This window comes from Dermacentor variabilis, chromosome 4, assembly GCF_050947875.1.
Source record: "Dermacentor variabilis isolate Ectoservices chromosome 4, ASM5094787v1, whole genome shotgun sequence".
NCBI classification, from domain to species: Eukaryota; Metazoa; Arthropoda; class Arachnida; order Ixodida; family Ixodidae; genus Dermacentor; species Dermacentor variabilis.
Window position 1 is genome coordinate 29088206 of NC_134571.1, and position 18964 is coordinate 29107169.

Sequence of the window (18964 nt, forward strand, 5' to 3'; positions counted from 1 at the left end):
AAAAAGGTGTTCTGTGTTCGTTTAGCGCAGTAGCAGCTGAGCAAAAATTTGCCCCAAATTCGCAGTTTTATCCATAAATGGAATGAATATTTTCTGAATTTGCAGTACATACCTTAATTGTCCAGCTTGTTTCCCGAGGTATACTGACGGAAAGGATGCCGACGTGCGCGTAGCTTCTCCGACCCCTGTCGTAGTCTACCTTCACTCAGCGGGGGACTTGATTGCGGCGTAGATTTGCGGCTTCTCTACGACACTAATCGGTTGCCGCCGAATGCTTTAGCAGCGTCTAAACTCTAAGCTGTGGAACCGTCAGGCAGTCTAACGTTCTCGCGTGATGCGCTCGCAGTGTCCGTTGATAAAAGCTCGTAATTTTTTTGTGCGCTCAGCGTCACAGCGCCTTGTCAACGGCTTTTGTGGACAGCGACAAGCATCGCTCAATCCGAAGTCCGCGGCATTCTAAAGGTTGACGCCGCTGACAGCGTCTGGCGCCGCCGCACGTCACCCATCTGATGCGAGGAAAAGAAGCACGGCGCGACGAGCTTCCTCCCCGTGAAACCGGTCGCGGTTCCAAGAGGGAAGGCGGCGCTCTCCCGGAACGACGCGGCGTTTTGACGCTCCAGCGCAGCCGTGCCAGTCGAAGGCTTGAATCGTTGCGAAAAAATCGGAACGCCAAGTTTAGGCACCCAGCTGGAGCCGCAGCTCACCCCCGCCGCTTCTCCCTCAGTCGGCTGGCTTGAGCACGTCTCCCGGCAAACGGCAGCCGCGTCGGAAAGCTGTTTTATTCGCGCTTGGTGCGAATTCTTCGCGAGTCGCTCATTGACTCCGTTGTCGAGGGGAGGTCGGCTTCGGAGAACGCATTGTGCAAGCATGAGAGGAAACGGTCGACTGGGCAGGGGTGTTTAACGAACCGCAAAACGGAAATTTTGGAGAAAAGAGAAAGTTAAAAAAAAGGACATACCGGGACAAGTGGACATAGACAATCGTAATGAAGGGGGAGGTTCGTCTGATCGCAGAGGGGGTCGATCGATTGCGGTCTGGGAGTAACATCCTCGTTAAAATTTCAAATGCCGCTCCAAAGTTTACGTGTGCGCGCTCGAACGTCATGTACGGAAAGCCGTGCCTGCGTGCATAAAAAGAGGAGGAAAGCACCCCAGGCACTGTTCCATAACTACTGTTTAGCGAAGTGTCTAATCTTGTATTAAATAAAGAGACGAAACAAGTCGTGCTTTCCGGTCGTTCCTTAGTGTTGTTGTTATACTAAAAGCCCTCTCTGGGGCATTACGTAGGAGTGGGATGAATAGGACACTTGTCATAATTTGTGTCATAATGGCGGTGTTATGAGTCGCACATGTTTACACACACTGGTTAGCGACAAAAAGCGCTGCTGCTGCAAAAAAAAAAAAAAAAACAGAAGAGAAATAAAGACGAGAAATAAAGAAAGAAGAAATTAGGGTGTGGTACAAATTCAGTCGCACTCCAGGCAACGAAAAAAGAAAAGTTATATCAGTAATACACAATGCTTAATAAGATATTTCACAACACAATACTGCTGCAGAGCACTGTAGAAAAAGAAATTATTGCATAGTTTAGATATGGTAGGTACATTAGAAATCAGGATGCACAAAGTCAGAATAATTTAGTTCTTGGAGAAAGCAGATGATATAAAAATTGGCAGTATCTACAAAGGCACTTCACATAATTGGGATTTCGTTTTTATTGCAGAGTTGTAAACTTGATACTTCAGTCCTTGAAAATTTTCAATTTTCAGCGCCTCTCCTAAATATACCATAAATTGAAAATCCTGTTGATACAGTTATAACATCCTAACTTTTCCTTTTAAATGTAGCAAACATTATCAAAATCGGCGCGGTGGTTGCCAAGCAAAACGATTTCTTCGTTCCCATATGTTTTTAGGCGAGAGCTTCCGAGCCTAAAGCTTCCTCTTTCAGTTTCGTTCTTTCAAGTCCGTTTAGGCCGTCAGGCCAGAACTTAATTAGTCGAGAAGGCGCGAACAGCTATACAGAGAAGAAAGTTTTTTTTTTTTTTGTACTCTTCTGAATTTCATTGGCGCCATCCCGATCTTCTGCATGCTCGTCGTTGGCGGGGGCAGTTTGATGCGAAGGTTTTCCTCGGCGTAGTCAGGAGATAGAACGCGGCGACTTGGTGCGTACGTCGATGTGGTTAGCGGTAACGAGACTCCTTCCCTCGGTCGTCGTCACGGGCTTGTGGCCAGATGGTGTCCCGTTCGTAGAAGCTCCGACGAAAGCGGCGAGGGGAGAGAGGGGTTGACGGGGGCCGCACGCGGCTGAGGTCTGGGTGACGACTGGGTGCTGTCGAAAGGAGCGACGTTATCGCCTCCACCCCCCACCCCCCCACCCTCAAGGTACCTGCGTCACGATGTTGTGTGCAAGGTCGGCGTTGCGTCCGAATGGTATACTCTCGGGCAAACTGCTTCTTCGTCGTGCGGGACGATCCTGCTGCGGGAGAGAATATGACCGGAGTGGTGGTGGTGGCACCGCCCTCCTTGTGCACAGACCGAAAACGGGCCGCCGTGCTGTGGCACCGTGACTCCCTTCGATTGGACAGCCGCATGTCTTTCGTGTAGCGGAAGCGATCGGGCTCCCAGTGAACCACAGCCGAAGAAAGAAAACAAAGCAGGCAGGTTTTGGCTCGAAGCCCTTCAGGCGCGCCATGTACAACCAGTTAGAACTGCCGGAGAGATGAGGCACTTTCACGGTCGGCATAGCCTCCTTCGGGCCTTTTTCCTTCCCCCCCCCTTTTTTTTTTGTCTTTAGTAGGCGATGTTTATACCTAAAACACGTCTGGCAACTCTGGCGTATACGGGGATTTGAAAGCCAGATGCAATTTTGTGTGCGTGGTGTGACGGCGAGGTTTAATATCGCCGACGCCTTCGGCAGGCCATTTCAATTCATTTCGCTCTCGGAGGCATTCACGCGTTGCTCGTGGCTGCTCCCGCTTTGGAACCGCGTGGGTGTTTACACGCACTTTGCGTGTCCTCGACCTGACCTTGCCTGGCGACCTCTCGCGGTTTCCATTGGTGAGGATTGGAAACTGTGGCGTTTGCCGCCAAGTGTCGTGCGCGCGGGTGCCCCCCCCCCCCCCTCTCCGGTCCCGTCCCGTCGGCCATTCCTTCTCGCTGCTCCGGGTCGACCTTGGGGCTAGCCACGCATGCGAGACCGACGCGATGCGGTTGCGACCACATTCTGCGTCTCTTTCGGCTGTATTCCGCGCCGACGACGTCACTCCGCCACAATACGTGGGACCGGCGCTTGCTGGGCCAGCTGCACGCTTGGACGTCGGCGTCGTCTACGTCTTTCGTAAATGGTATTAGCGCGAATGCTCGCCGCTACATCGACTCTTGAATCGGCTTTAGTTTGCGACCCTCGTAAATGCGCCCGTTTATCAGTGAGCTCCGCCATTTCCGCGCTGTATCGCCTAGATTGGCCCCCAACGCTTATGCGCCGAGTTTTTTAGTACTACCACTGCTTCTCCCTCTCATGCGCGCTCGTACGGTCAACACGACGCACAAAAATCCCTCGTCCTCGCGACTGGTTCGCTCTCGCTCGTCAGCTCCCTACCTGCGCGCGCCGCCCGACGCTAATGGATCGCCTAAATGCGGCGCATTGGGACGCGGCGGTCGGTGCCAATTATTGCTGTTCGTCGGCTCGGCTTGCCCCGCACGGGCTTTGCTTTATTGATTCGCAGGCTACGCCGCGCTTGGCCGATCGCGGAACGGGAGGACGAAAGGAAAACGGAACGAGAGGAAGGGAGCCCTGTACGGCGAGGGCGGTTAACGGAAGCGCAGCGTGGCTTAACAGAGCCTGTTTTGATGCTCTCCCGTTTTCGCGTCGTTTGTGTTTGCCTCGCGCACGTCCGACAAAGTCGATATGGCAGGCAGTCCCTCTCGTTGCGAGCGCAGCTGTGTCGCTCGGGATGTCTTTTTTTCGCGCTCCTCTTGACTACCTGCTCGACTCCGACGCCACCTCTCACATCGAATATGTGTCGCGTTAACCCTTGAAAGGGCAACTCCGGCGTTCTTTCTTTATTTAAACCATATTAGGATGGCATTTTCAAATGGCATTGAGGGTCCTGCCACCTGTAGGGTGGTTCAGTTTGTTCAGAACTTCATCAATAACATTAAATAAACGAGATACCGAAACCGAAACGGGTAGCTGCTTCGTGTGACGTCGCGATGAGTCAATGACTTCAGATTCCATTTCCGTAATGTAAACACGCAGAACGCGTGCTAAACACGCAGTATAGATGGCGCTAACACCAAAGAAGCGAAGCTGACGATTTCTCCTGACGACGCAGGGAGCTTTTACAGAGTTCCCGAACCAGACAGCGGCGATTTAAGCGACGATTTCAGCGACAGTGGGGGTGTAGTATCTGACGTTGCAAACGCAGGGTTGCCAGTAGACAATCACGAGTCGGGAACGCAACCAATTTTAAAATTTCATTTTCAAGAAAATTAAATGACTTGCAGCCATATATTTGGGGCAGATAATCAGAATGCAAAAGGGAACATATATTCAAAATTTTATTAACATCAGTGCACATCAAAAAATCGCCGGAGTCAACCTTGAACCCCCAATCCCGCGCTGTACTCGCCATGGGAGTTTGTACCAATGTCGCCAATGACGAGTCGCACTCGTTCAGCTCAATGTTGTGCTTCTCCCACTTCCAAAGATGAGTTACGGTCGGCATTGAGGGAAAGCTGCTCACAAGGTCAGTTTTGTAATTTCGCGACCAGAAACGAGTCAAGAAAAAATAAAGTATGGCTGCATAATAACAATTTGGTACGTTGTTGCCGTAATTAATTTGGCGGTCAAAGGGTTAATGCTCCCCTGGTTGGCTGCCGCGAGTGCATCGCCTCCATTTTACGGAGTAAGTTGGATTACAGAGGGCCGGATTGTCGTGCAACTTCCACGTCTCCTTATCTTTCTTCTTACCGTCTAGATCGTCTTGCTTAGCCCCCGGCAGAGTCGTACTCTTCGTTGTTCACGTTCCAGCCGCGCTTGTGCGAGGCTCGTGCTAGTCGCTGTGATAGTCTCCTCTAGTAGTCCTTCTCCTGTGGACGTTTGAGTTAGGCTGCTGCTTTGCTCGATTTGGTGCAATAGAATTCTGTACGTCTCAGTGATGTAAAATCTCAGTACTTTATCTGCTTGCCTCGGCATTGTCATTTGTGTTGCCATTCGGCAGACGCCGGCAATTGTTTATCTGGCGTCGTAGTTTCAGTTACGTACAAGCTCCTGGTTAGTTGACGAAGAAAATGTTAAAAATCCAAAAAGATATTCGAGAGCATTGTCCCCCGTTGCGTTCTGTTTCCTGAGTTCATGATGCTGTGTGATCTCTAAGCAGCGTAGTTCCTAAGCGCATTCTGGTGCGAACTGTTTTGGAAGCTCCGAACTCGTTGCCCACTGTATAAGCAAGAAGCTGTGCCCGTGTGTTTGGGGTGTCTTAGAAGCGGTTGCTGCCTGTTTTCCTTTATAGCTTATAGGGATAGCTTTGCACATCTCGCGTCGTTTTGTCTCGTTAGGCGAATACGCTTTGCCTAGCTGCTTGATACCTAACTGTTCTCAATTAACTTGAGAGCAGCAGAATTAGCAAATCCATAAAAATGAAGGTGCGAGCAAGAATTTCGAAGAGCGCCCTTTACCTTATACCGCTTTCGCAGTATAAGGTATGTGTAATATTCCAACTCCTGCTATGGCCCTATATTGGGCTGCAGTATACGTACATATGTACGTGCGCCACGTGCATGTTTACCCGGAGCGCGCGCATTTGGCGCCTGGCTGCCGTGGCGGTGACGTGGAACAGTAACATTGTGCCAGAAACCGCTCAGCAGGCGGGAAGTGCACCCTCCGGAACACCTGTCGCGTGTTGCTGGCCCATTGTGCGCCGCTAATTCTGCCTCCGTTCTCTGGGTCAACTTTGGTCGGACCTGGTACTGGCCGGCTCTTCCTCTGCTGTTGTAGCTTCTATATAGTTGGCCAACGCGACCCATATAGCATTCGGCAAAATGCACAAAATTATCGAGTCGGAGTAGCGGCGCTCTCCCTTTGTCTGTGTCTGGCTGACGGCAGACAAAAGCATCGCCTTATCGGGGAAATATTGTTCTCCGAGGGAACTTCTCCCCGTATGCGTGACCGCGCGGCGGCGGCGTTTTTTTTTTTTTTCCTTCTTCTCTCTCTCTCTTCTTCTATTTTTTTTTTTTTTTTTTTGCGCAGAAGTTGATAGGGGGCAGCCGACCACAATAAAGGCGTGTTGCGTCGTGAACGCAGGACCGGTCGAGAGAGAGAGAGAGAGAGGCTGGTGGCTGGCTGTTCAAACGGCGCGCTGCCACTCGGCATCCAAGATAGCGCGCACGCAAAGTCCCTCGCGTGCGGCGACTTTGTTTCGACTTTGCCCGCATCCTCCGCTCGCCCCCCGTGGGCCGAGGGGAAAGTGAAACGCCCACGAGGCGAAAATGTCGCAAACGCGAAACGGAAATGGCACGGACAGCTTGTAAGATGGCATTAATCAATGTGCGCTCCTTTTCCATTTCGTCCCAGCGTCGCACGGAGCGTTCGTGCGTTGGCTCCCAGGCGAACCGAACTCATTAGGAGAGTAATTAATGCGGGCAACTCGCGCGCGGCGCGTGGCACGCTCGGTCGCCACGCGGCTGACGTGTCCGCTCTCGTTCGCGGTGCGTGCGACGCTGATGCGACCGGATAGGAGGGAAGGGCCGAGGTGCGGGAGGGATACTGAACTCGCGGCCAGCCCAGTTTCTCGGGGCGTTCGTTCTTTTCGCCGGTTCACTTTTGTTGGTTGACCGGCCTACCGCGAGTCGTTGCTCTCTGCGCCCACACATAGCGAAGGCGATTGATTAGGTATCTCATCGCAAGTTTGCTATGGAGCGTCGGAGAGATTCACGAGCGGTTCGTACATTATGAGAAGGCTGCGTTCTTTGTTATTCGCTGCCGGGAGATGTTTACATAAATCGTTACAAGAGTTTCGGAGAAGCTTGAAGTTCCTTACTGAATTATCGACACCTTCTGCGCGAATAGAAAGTATGTGCCAGTACAGCGAGAAAATGTGCACATGAAACAGGACTAACTAGTTTGGCAATCAGTAAGCCGACTACCACTGCCTAGTTAACAATGCTTCAGCTCAGTAATTTGACGATGCCATCGAACTGAAGGTGTTTAATGAAGTGCAGAGTGCCCAGGCTGACTTTGACCTGTGTGCTCTCTGAAAGGTATACGATTGTCGCACTTGTTCTGCCCAAATGGTGTGCAAGTAAAATAAAGATAAAATAATAAGATAACATTTTTCGTAATTGCAAAGCTAGTTTTCCTGCGAGGCAATTGGCCCAACTAATGGCGTCGTAGCCGTTTTTACAAATATTGTGTACAAACACACTTTGCTTGTATTATTACTCTTAAAACGTTGAAGTGGCCCTCGTGATTAAACCGAGCGCACGAGGCAAGCCCCGGCAAGTGCAGCTAGAACAGCGTGTTTATTTCAAGGATTACCGGTGGAGCCTGCCAAATGTGCAGTGCAGGGAAGCGCACTTGCGAATTAGTTAAAATGATCATGGTGCTTCGTTGTGTTTGTGACCGAGCGTTTAGTTCACTCTTATTATTCCTATCCATTTGCGGTGCCTAATTTTCCTGTCACGTTTTTGTTCACAGGGGCAGCAGTCTTCAGGATGACCTGGAGATGAGCGACAGCGACGATGAGCAGGTGAGAACTCCTTGAGCGCGGTGCCCCAGCGGTAGTAATTACTGACAGGAGAAACGCGTTTCTGTCTGAACTTCTAGACGCAGTTCTCAAACTCAGCGGTACCGCCCACCGGAAAACATGTCCAGAAAGCGCTGGCCTCCTCTGCGGCCGTGTCTCTTTCAGGATCGAACGCTGCGCAGTCCTGCTTTAGACAAGGCGTGTTGTCGCTTCGGCCGAAGTCTCGGTAGCCCGTGTTATTGTTAACCGAGCACGACTTTTTCGCGTGCTCCCGCCCGCATTGCTTTTGCGTGTTTGACGGTGCTCCGTTGGAAAGGGCAGTGACGTGAGCATTGTAGGCGTGACGAGGAGGCAGTCCCCGTAAAGGAGCAGATTCAGCCGTGCTGATGGCACTTTTCTTTCCAGATGTGCAGGCCGCTGCTTGCGCCGACAGCGTGTAATTTGCAGTTCCCGCATCGTTCTGGCAGGTCTCTCTTTTCCTTCATTCATGTAATGTTGAATCGCTATCGGTAAGGATGAAGGTCGCCAGGCTCTCAAGAGGCTTCGTCCGGTAAACTTTCGGAAGCTGGGAATCCGACACGAGAATGTCTACGACAAAGATATAACAAGAGCATCCCGCCACAAACATAGGTGTAATAGCAAACCGATTTTTACTCGCACCAATGTATATAAATGTTCTTTTTTTTTTTTTCGAAAACTATCGTCGAGTGTAATGTATTACCAAAAAGTTTTCATTTTCTTATGCCTCCTGAGCGAATTGTGCTGAAGTTGTCCCGCTTTTGTATTATTGCGTATTTTGTTTCATTCTTCATTTTTAATTTCTGAAAAGATTAATGTATGTGTTCACTGGTTGTACCCCCCTCTCCTGCTTGGACCTATAATTCTAATCTAGTTTCTTCTACTCGAGACATCCTTGCGCTGTGGCGTCTCGCACCGTCGCGGCGTCTGTGTGTATACGATTACTCGCTAGTGTGTACCACCTGCGGCGTTGCCCCAGCAGCTGTGGCAGACAGGTGCCGGACAGCCGGTCGAGAGTTCGGTCGCCCACTGCGGCGACCGCATTTCGGTGGGAACTGCACGCCAAGGTGCCCGTGTAGTGAAATTTTTCTGCTCGGCAAAACGGTGGTCAAAATAGTTCCCCTCGGAACTACATCGTGTTTCATAACACAGGTGTTTCTTTTGATCAATCAATCAATCAATCAATCAATCAATCAATCAATCAATCAATCAATCAATCAATCAATCAATCAATCAATCAATCAATATGACATGCACCGCATATTCTAGCGGTTTTGAGAAGAGCGGTACAGTTTAGCGTTTACGCTGGCATGTCTGAAGCAGGCAACCGCCCCCGTTTATGAGACGTCACTGTTTCCTGGCACTACATCAGCGATGCTGTGGTTGTCGATATTTATGATCTGCCTTCAGTAACGTCAGATAATATTGTGCTTTTCAGCCATTGAAACAAGCACAAACCGTTCGCTGTAGAAACTGTTATCTGCTGCTAAACAGCCTGAAGGCTAAGCTTCCGCACTGCTAGAGTTTTATTTCTCCACACCTGAATTAGCTCAACTGTTATGTAGGACTAACTAACGCATTACTTTTATTTTCCCCTATCGTCCGTTCGAAGTGCTTGCTCAATTCAATTCAGATAAAGATCTACTTACAACAACATGCACTAAGTGCAGTATTGAAGTTGAGCTAGAAAGCTTGTAGAATACAGCCTGAGGCGTCTTGTATTTTCTATTTTCATTATGCTGGTAGTCGTGTGATACACTGATACATGTGTTCTCATGAACGTATCAGAGGAGATCGCGGACGCAAGCACATCTTCATAGCGTGCGCTTAGTGTACCTTCATACCCAATAATTAGCGCCACTGCACATGCGCAGGACCCAGACTATTTATACGAAGGGCCGATAGTATCCGCAAGCTCTTTTTATAGAAATAATTGAAATGGCCTTAGGGTTGGCGTCTTGATAACTTGAATTAGTGTACCCAAATCCAAGCACTAGCGACCGTTCCCTGTGAGTAACTGAAAGTAATCTCGAAGGCTATGCTTTTGCGAACTACATGCGCCGGAAGTGATTGCATAGCCGGAAACGCGTCATAGTTCCTACATTTTAGACGAACACCACCTATATTTAGCTGAGGAGCTCGCTGTGCAGCCACGAAGCACTGCATTTCTTTGATTTCATTTAGTAGTTTGCGAGTATTCAAAACTTTTGAACAGCGAATTGAATAATGTCCTATTCGATTCTGCCTTCGAATCAAATAGTCGCTATTCGTAAATACGAATGTTTTTTCGAATAGCTTTGGAATATTTCATAATGTCCATTGTGCGCAATCGAGCCCAGAATTGAGGCAAAATTGCGAGAAAATTAATCCCCGCGGTCATGGTATAGGCATAACAAACTAGAACTTGCGTAGTTTGGGGCAGGTTATGTCTCGCAGGAATCCCGAGTTTACCGGCAATACGGTGATTATTCGCCTTCTCCGAAAAGTTAAGTGTATGCAAACAAACTGTTCATTTGTTACTGGTGCTGTGTTTGCGTATTTAATAAAGAAGGGTTCAGAACGCGCGATATAATGACAGAAACTCGCTGGCGTTGTGAGTACTAGAATATGACCATTGTTTTGTATTAATTGTGAAGTTAGCCCTTCGACATACGATTCGATTTGCATCTGGTACTATTTGATTTGTATTCGATTCGGTCTCAAAAATTACTATTCGCCATGCCCCTAATTTCTTTTTTTTTTTTAACGTTCGCGTTTCCCTTCACTTGTTAAATCGTGCGTGCGTGCGATGCGACAAGATGCACCGTTGCAGACCATTTTCCAACAGCAAATGCGCTGAATGAGTAAACGCCGTCTGTCGTTATTGCTCGGGGCTCAGGCGTGACTCTCCTGCAGTACGCGTGCTCTCCGCGACCGCGGCAGTTGACGAAACACGTACACTGGCCGCGCGAAAGACATTGGGAGAAAAAAAAAAAAAACTGCAATTTGAGAGGGTTAGCGCGGCGTCTGCTCGGGCGTGTTCGGGTCGTGTTGCAAAGAGCTGTGTGTTCTTTTTGTTAGCCTATGTGTTCGTCGCGGTTAGCTCATCATGGGTTGTTTTCGCCGACAAGGCTAATTGCTGGAGTCTGCGGCGAGCCTTCAGCGGCTCGGTTTCCTTCCTGTGCGCGCTTGTCTCGGAGGCTACCTTGTTATTGCGGGTGGGCTGTAGCGCTGCTGCTCCTCTTGTCGAACTTGTCTTGCCCGCGGCGTCGGTTCAGTGGCGACTCAGGACGAGAACCTTGGCTTGCGACTCCGCGTTAGCGAGGACGCGGTCAGTTGGGGGACTACCAAGGAGGCGGCTACACGAAACTCCCTTGGCTTACTTTGGGTAGACGGGCTCTCATGGACCAACTCCATAGTGCCCTAGTCGCGTCAGCTCCTAATGACAGTTTGTTGAGATGGGAGAATTCGGAAAATAAACTCGTTCGAACGCCAACCTGACTACAAGTATTCTATATAGATGTTGGACTATTATACTCCGCTCGACGCTTCGCCTCGGCTCGAGAGAGTGAAGCGTCGCAACTGCAGTTCCCCGACGCGCTTGTAGGCGACACCCGAGCTAAGGTTTCGTGGCCGTGGGCCACTTTCAGAACATGTTCAACTCCTCGGAAAGTGCTATCCAAGGTTGCAAAGCTATCGCGCGAGTGACAGTTAGTTGTCATGTAACAAAATAAATTACGCTTGGGTAAAGCGTTTGTCACTCAACAGCCGGCACTGTTGCGAAGCTTTGTAACCGTGAGTAAAATTTACCCATGGTTGAAATTCTTCGTTCGAGCGGGCTCAGTCGGTGTTAGCCCGAAGTCATAGGATTGATCAATCAATCATGATGATTGATTTAAAGGTCGCCCGAGATTAATCTTCTATAGTTCGGTTGACGGGCCGCCTGATCGAGTTTTGGAGCGCTTTATGACGATAACAGTGGCAACTGTGTTGATCTGTCTTGTTTTCATTATGTCTTATTTCGCCATAGATAGATGTTTCATTGTATTAAATGTGATATAACCTTGCGCAAAGAAACGAAAAAAAAAATAAAGAAACCGTGAGCGGGAGTGTACTTTTTTCATCCTACACCACCTTAGCTGTTCTGGCAAAGCGCCACCGCATATCATTGCCGTTCCGGCTACCGCGCAAACGGCGCGCCTGGCTTATCCGCGCCGCCCCTGCCGAAGGCGTGCTCGACGCGGATCGGCCAACTCGCGCGCGGATGGAGCGGTGTGCGCAGTGACGCTATGCTGAAACTGCAAAACACCTGTTACATGTACGCCAACACTACAGCAACGAATTAATGTTCTCCCTCAAATACAAGAGCGTGTAACGATTATGGACAGCTGATATCGCAGCGCAAGGAATCATGATTTACTGGTGTGAGGAAAGATTGACAAAGCATGAAACAAAATAATAAAGTTACGGACATCGACGAGTCTTCGCATCATTGTTTATAGTATAGTGTGTACTGTTTAAGAACACCTCCCGTGAGACTGGATGCGTTCAGGCTAGTTACGTTGATGGTGCATTCAGTCTTGGACGTGTATGCTGTTTACATACGTCTGGTCTTTTGTGTAGGATTAGGTTCAAGTTGCGTGTGGTTTGGCCTTTGTAAGTGGCCGTTCGGCATTTGCGCCGCCGAAACGAAAGAACAGAAAAACGGTTTCTTCAGTCAGGGCTCGCCTTGCGAACTTAGCGAGCAGGAGCGAGTCGGTGCCGGCGAAGCGAAAAGCCGCGACGTCCCGACTTCCTGTAAGGCTGTGCTCAACCAAGCCACGTGGGCCTCCTATTGCATTATTCGACAGTGCGCTCTTGTCGGCTGGGTTTCGTAGCGGCCCAATCATTTTCGCTTAGTATTTAGCGTAGCTGATTTGAAAACAGCATCGCCAAATGTGCCCCCACCGCAGCTATGCTGTCCGGCGGGGCGTGCGGAAACCGGCTTTGTGAAAGGTCCAAGCAGAACGTGCGTGAACGCTATCGCTTTCTGCGGTGCCATTGTTGAAACGCCTGAGGCCGGTATACAATTATGAAAGCAGCTCGCCTGACAAGCATTGTCTCCGTAGAGTGTGTACTATCGCCGTGCGCTTGTTGTCCTTGCGAGGAGCGGTGTGATTTAGTTGTCATAATTGAGGACGAACCGACGTCTTCAATTCATTGCTTGTGCGTCGTTGGTGAGGCTTCTTGCGATGCGTCATCACATTTTCTAAATTACATTTTTGTGTGTGGATCTTTCCTCCCCCCCCCTCCCCACCACCATTTTTGTTTTCAGGAGCCACCATTTCGCAAGACGTCGACCTCGCTCGGTTTCTCCATATCGAAGAACCCGTGAGTAACATCTCAATCATTCATCTAATCGATCACGCATCTTGTGTCGAGCGCCTTAGTGAAATTGTATCTATATAGCGCGAATTCAGTGATCGATAAGTATCTTTTATTTTATTTGCTTAGTGCATATGATATATTAATTTTTACAACCTGCGTGAAATTATTACATTGTCTACGAGGGTTTTGCAAAAGTCCTATTCACGAAGTGGTATACGGGAGAGTAACGTACAATACATAATTTTTTTTTCTCTTTTAGATGTACTATTAGGCGCGCTTTACATGATTGTGATATTGCATTTTATTGCCGAGTTGTAAAATTTGTACTTACGTTTGTTATTGCTTTTTTTTTTAATTTTCAATAATTTTTCTAGAATGTGACATAAATTGAAAATTTGCTTCCAAGAGATTTGAACTCGTACTTCTGAATGCAAGGAACCTCATGAAGATACTTACAATTGGTTGCCGAGAAAAACAATTTCTTCGCTTCCATCCACTTAGCTCCCGAGGAACACCACCGCGCCTGTGCGTGAACGGGATATAGATAGAGGAACAGTAAGAATATTTCTTAGGTGCACAAACTTTGATTTCACTTCGTTCACGTTCGAACGTTGCGTTCAGTCAGCCTTCTTTGCTCATCGCCGTTGGTGTTTAGTTCGCCGCGCCGGAAACGCACGCCATTTTTCTGCTGACAGACCGCACAATACACCCTGTGAGGTTATATATCGTCTTCACTTTTTCTCTTGAAGAATGTTTTAATTGTAGTGCGAAATTTTGTAATAGCTGCTTGCCTTTAATCTGAGATTCTGGCCGGGAAAGCTTTCTCTCTTTCGGCTACGCACATTCGCGTACAAGTAAGTTGGTTGCACTGCGTTGACAGTCTGTGGCCTACGATGATATTTGTGTAGCCCGTTTGAACGTCAGTGCCGAGCGTGACTTGCAGCGGAGTTTCGCATCGTGTCGTCGGCTTTGCATAAGCGCGGGCAACCACTGTGTTGACGAGTTCAGTTGCACCTGGGATGGAATCGCGGCTGCAAAGCAATCCGCTGCTCCTCGTCAAGGACATGCGGACGCGGGGCGCCGTCTCGCCTGAGGGCCGGCGGTACTCTCTTCCGCACCTTGTGCAGCCCGGCGTTGCACCTTATTTTGTTTTGTCATCTTTGATCAATCCTTTCGCCGTAATTGGTTCCCGCGTGCGCGATGCCTCGGCTGCAATCGCGTCTTTCCCAGGGCGTTCGCTCTCTACGTCGGCGGCGCTGGCTTCCGGTGATTGGCTCGCGGAAGAGGCCAATCAGTGTTTCGATGAAGCAGGATGCTTCTTCTCCACGCGGCACTTCGCGCGCGAGAGAGGCCGCCTAGGCAGCTCTCGAAACTCCCTGCGACTTCCTGAAGCATTTGGGGACTCGCTTTGGGAGGCTAGACGGGGCAAGTGGAAAGTGGAGCTCGCCTCCTGAAAGCGTGGGTTCGCGGCACTGAAATATTTCCATCTCGACTATTAGTGAAACGATCTGATTTCTTCTTCTTCTTCTTTTTTTTTGCTGCAGAACGCGCCATAGATGGCGCGTAACAAGTTCGAGCGTGTAACCTAAATTTGCTATGAGTACATGCCTAATGACCGGTCGTCTATCTGAGATGGCACCAGCTGGCGCCACGTTGTACACAAGCTGACACAATAGTTCGCTTATTTGACGTCGCCCGTTCCTGCGGCGAGCGTCGGCGTTGCCCCACGTAACCGAACGAACAAAGCGAATGATTAAAGCGAACGCGAAGCGCAGCGGAAGATGAAAGACGGTGACAGCGGGGAGCACGAGGGGGAAAGCGGATGAGGATGATGCAGCAGAATCATGAAGCGGAGGGGAGGCTATGGCGAAAGCGTGAGAAGAAAAGCATAGTGCCGCGCAAGACGGGCTTTGCGGGGACGATGGCTACGAGATGGCACAAGAGTAGCGCGCATCGTCTGTATGGAAACAAAGCGCTGCATGAGCGGAGGTCTTCCAGCGGCGGCTGCCGTGAATCGCGGGCACGCGTCACCCACGGTCTTCTAGTACACTTTACCCACGGGCCGCCTATCGCGATCTCCCGATTAGCGAAGCAGTCGCGCCACATTTCGCTCCGCTTGCAAAGGTGCCGCACGAGACAGATTGTCCGCGCCAGCCTATATCGCGAAACGAAAACACGTATACAGCTGCGCTCAAATTTCGCATTAGGGAGTATCGTAATCGTCGGTGAACCATTTTTTTTTCTTGCACCAACTAAACGTATGAAAACAAGGTCGTTCGGAAATAATGATTTTCTTTAATGCACTCAATAAAAAAAAAAAAAGAACACTGGCCTTTCTATTTCGCTTGTGCTGCTGGCGGTGACTAGAAGGAAAACAACATCGTGCCTATCGGTTAAGCCTGTTTCACATGATGCGATTTTCGTCGCACCGGAAGTGCGATTTCCGTCGTTTGCGATGAAAATCGCAGTCGCAGTGCCGACCCCCCGATTTTCGGCTGCGACCAACCCGTTGGTCGCACAGTCGCACCGTCGCACCGATCGCTGCGATTTTCCGTCGAAATTGCGCGGAGAGCTGTCAACGGAGTTATTTCGCCGGTTTGTATTGGAAAATGGCGTCTCGCAAGACAAGTGCAATGCGCGGAGACGTGGATCGCCGAATTCGGTACGTACGCGAAGGGAGAATAAAAAACTTGTACCGCAGATTGCATTCTCCGATTTCTATGCGTTTGTTGACACGCTACACAGCAAGTGAAGTGCATTTTCACGTTTGCTTCGTACGCCTTTGCGAGTTGTCAGTGCTAGGAGGTGTTCGATCCCCAGCAGACGACGAGGTCGTCACAATTTGCTTTTGTTGAGTAGCATGCAAAAATCGTGCTTGCGGAGCAGCTTGAATTATTTCAACCTCGGCAAGGGCAAATGACAAGACAGCAAAATACCCGAAGTTTCAACGTTGCGCTGAGCGCGGTACCATTCAGTTGCATTTTCTTGTCGGTTTTCAAGCATGAATTTCCCGATGCATCTTGAAAGCTTATCTTGCCTCTTATTAAATTTGACAGAGCGAATGTGTAGGCTATCGTAATGAATTTGCTACGATAGCATTAAATCCGTGGCTTGAATAAAACATTACATGCACGTTAAGTTGCACCTCTTCTCTGAATAATGTTTTTTTTTCTTGCACAGAAACCAATAAACATCGACTATGTTGCGGACTTTGTATCCTTACTGCATCTGTATGAACACTTGCTCTGCAAGGTAATTAACTGTACAGTTAGTAGATTAAGTATATTGCTTGCTATAGTGGCAGAGTGACAACGTACCCTCCTGCACAATCATGTAGAACTCGTGCAACGATGCGAAAAGCAGGCAAACGGCCGGTTCTTGTGGGGATAAATCAGTATAAAACGAAACGCTGAAGAAAAGTAAATCTAAACTGTGCAGTGAAGTCAGCCAGTACAAACAGTTCTTGCACATTCACAGCTGATCAAGTGTGCAGAAACATTCATGCCTTACATGTTTCTAGTAAGTTTCTAATAAGTTTGTGGCCACATGTATTAGTGTGTAAACCGATATATCTTTGTAAGTAATGAAATACCATGCTACTGGCAAGAACATATATCACCCGAGGATTTTAGAACAAATTTCTGCATTTCAACTATACACAATATGTGGTTTATCCAATAAATGACCACAAACTGGGCTTTTTTGCAATGACAAACTTATTCCAAACTTTGCTTACATACAGGCAAGAAAAAAAATTATAGACAGAAATATTCTTCTTCAATTTGTTCACCTGCCACTGTGGCTATAGTGTTCTGCTGCTAACACAAGGGAAGGGGTTGATTCGCCAGCCATGGGAGTCATAGGTGAAAAAAAAAGCTCTTGCACTTAGATTTAGTTCATCACCTTTTATTCAACCCTTACACTTCAAAATACTATTGCATAGGGGGGCATGCTTATGCAAAATCTAACACCAACAGAAAGCAAAGGGCAGAATTGTAAAACAACCATCTTTCGTGATAATTCGAGTGTGTAAATATTCATTGCATCAATATATATTGTTCAACAGCACTGCACAAATAAGCATGATCAGGTATAGCAAGTACTCGGTGAGGAAGCTGGTTCTACAGATGTATAAATGTCAAGGCATGAATGCTCATACTACGGCGCACACATAGCACAAAGAAAACCTTTTTCAAGAGTTGTCCCTTCTGGCAGATATGAGTGGGCCATAAGCAGCAGAAACTTTATTGCAGGACATTGTGTAATACCGCTTATGAAAGAATGAAGAGAGTGAAGAGGCTTTTAACAGCAGTACCTCATGGTACTCTAATAAGAGGAACTATGAGCAAAAACATTTCTGGTAGAGCACTTAAGCAGGAACTTTCTGAAAGACAGAAAGTTCCAGGTGAGAGTTGGAGGTACATTTGGCCCACACACACGAACAACACGGGCATACTACAAGAAACACTACAGCCTATGGTCTATGGGAAAGCTATCTTATACAGAAATCAAGAATGATGCAACGAGCCCTCGACAACACTGCAGACTTTCTTGGCCAGTCTAGCCTCTTGCTTTCTGATAAGTCAGCTCATATCGACGTCGGAAAAAAAGAAAGACTAGAATCAAGAACTACCACAGATTGCACATTGTGATCCACATAGCTGGACAAATATGCCCGCAAGTCAACATCCACAAATCCTCAGCTAGTGTAAGCCCATGACGGCAGAGCCAGCATGTGGGTGAAACAATTATGCAATGCCTGGACGCAACTTCCACACCTGGTGAAAAGAATAATCTCGAAATAATGGGGGTGGACGAGTGGATACTATAGAAAATCGCAGATGCTGTGCTTGTGTCCAAGGTATGGTACGGTATGAATTACCAGCAGCACACAAAAAAAGACAACTCATCGAATACAGGCATCGGGTAGTAATAACAGGTCTTTCCAACTTTACCATGCTTGAAGACCTCTATGAGAAAGAGCTAACGAACAAGCACCTAGACAGAGCAGAGTTGCAGCCTGCAGCACAAATTCTTTGTCTCAAGAGCTCAGAACCTCGTCCCAAGATACTATGCCAGCTAGCATATGAGATGCAGACGACTAGCCCTCCCTTCAGAAACACAACCTCGGGAGTACCTGAACTTGAAACACAACAGGCCCATACTGTGGAATATGGGGGCAAACAATTAGGCCAGGAGACTATATGCAACTGCAAAACACACAGAGGAGGTTACTAATCATGAAGATGCAAGCAAACATAAGGCACATATGGCATGGCAATAGCAGTGTAACAGTAGTATGACACTACATAAAACTAAACCCCATATAAGTGAGTACCATTCCAGGTCATCCTACACCTAGAAAAGCTGAACTGAAAGCAATCAAAGCAGCACTTGTAGTGCAGATTACACCCTGCACAACACCCTGCATGGATTCACCAGAAACTGCCTGGGCCTGCACATCACACAAGCGGGCTTATAAGCCCGACATAATAACTGAAAACTAGATGAGTTTGTGTGTATTCCTTATTAACTGAAGTGCAACAGATAGACAACACACAAGAACGAAGTGCTCTGTGTGTTCACTTCGTTCTTGTCCACCGTATTTCTGTTGCACTATAGTTAATGAATTCATAAGGCTGCACAGGAGAAGAATGATACCTCTGCCCAAGGGCCCGATCTCACATCCAAATCCACGCGTGCACACACACACACGCACAAATGTTGCAAGAGTGCATAGCATGAAACAGTATCAACAGGATGACACTAGATATGGATGAGGACTAACTTTCAACTGAGGTTAATTTATAAAAATGTGGCGAGTTATATAAATTACCAGAAAAGAAAGGACGAT

General features: G+C 48.3%; 1 protein-coding gene and 1 long non-coding RNA gene across 4 annotated transcripts in view; one reads left to right on the forward strand and one right to left on the reverse strand.

The window, feature by feature from the left end:
* The window catches only part of LOC142578852 (uncharacterized), a 38953-nt gene extending 38761 nt beyond the window's left edge, over window positions 1-192 (reverse strand). Inside the window, exon 1 of the long non-coding RNA XR_012827327.1 lies at window positions 113-192. This is a non-coding gene — a long non-coding RNA (uncharacterized LOC142578852). The remainder of the gene's footprint in view (window positions 1-112) is intronic.
* LOC142578851 (uncharacterized) overlaps window positions 1-18964 on the forward strand; it is a 215706-nt gene that overhangs the window by 167484 nt on the left and 29258 nt on the right. For all 3 annotated transcript variants that reach the window (XM_075688485.1, XM_075688486.1, XM_075688487.1), the window contains 2 exons: window positions 7698-7749; window positions 13058-13113. In XM_075688485.1, coding sequence (XP_075544600.1) covers window positions 7698-7749; window positions 13058-13113 — 108 coding nt within the window. The remainder of the gene's footprint in view (window positions 1-7697; window positions 7750-13057; window positions 13114-18964) is intronic.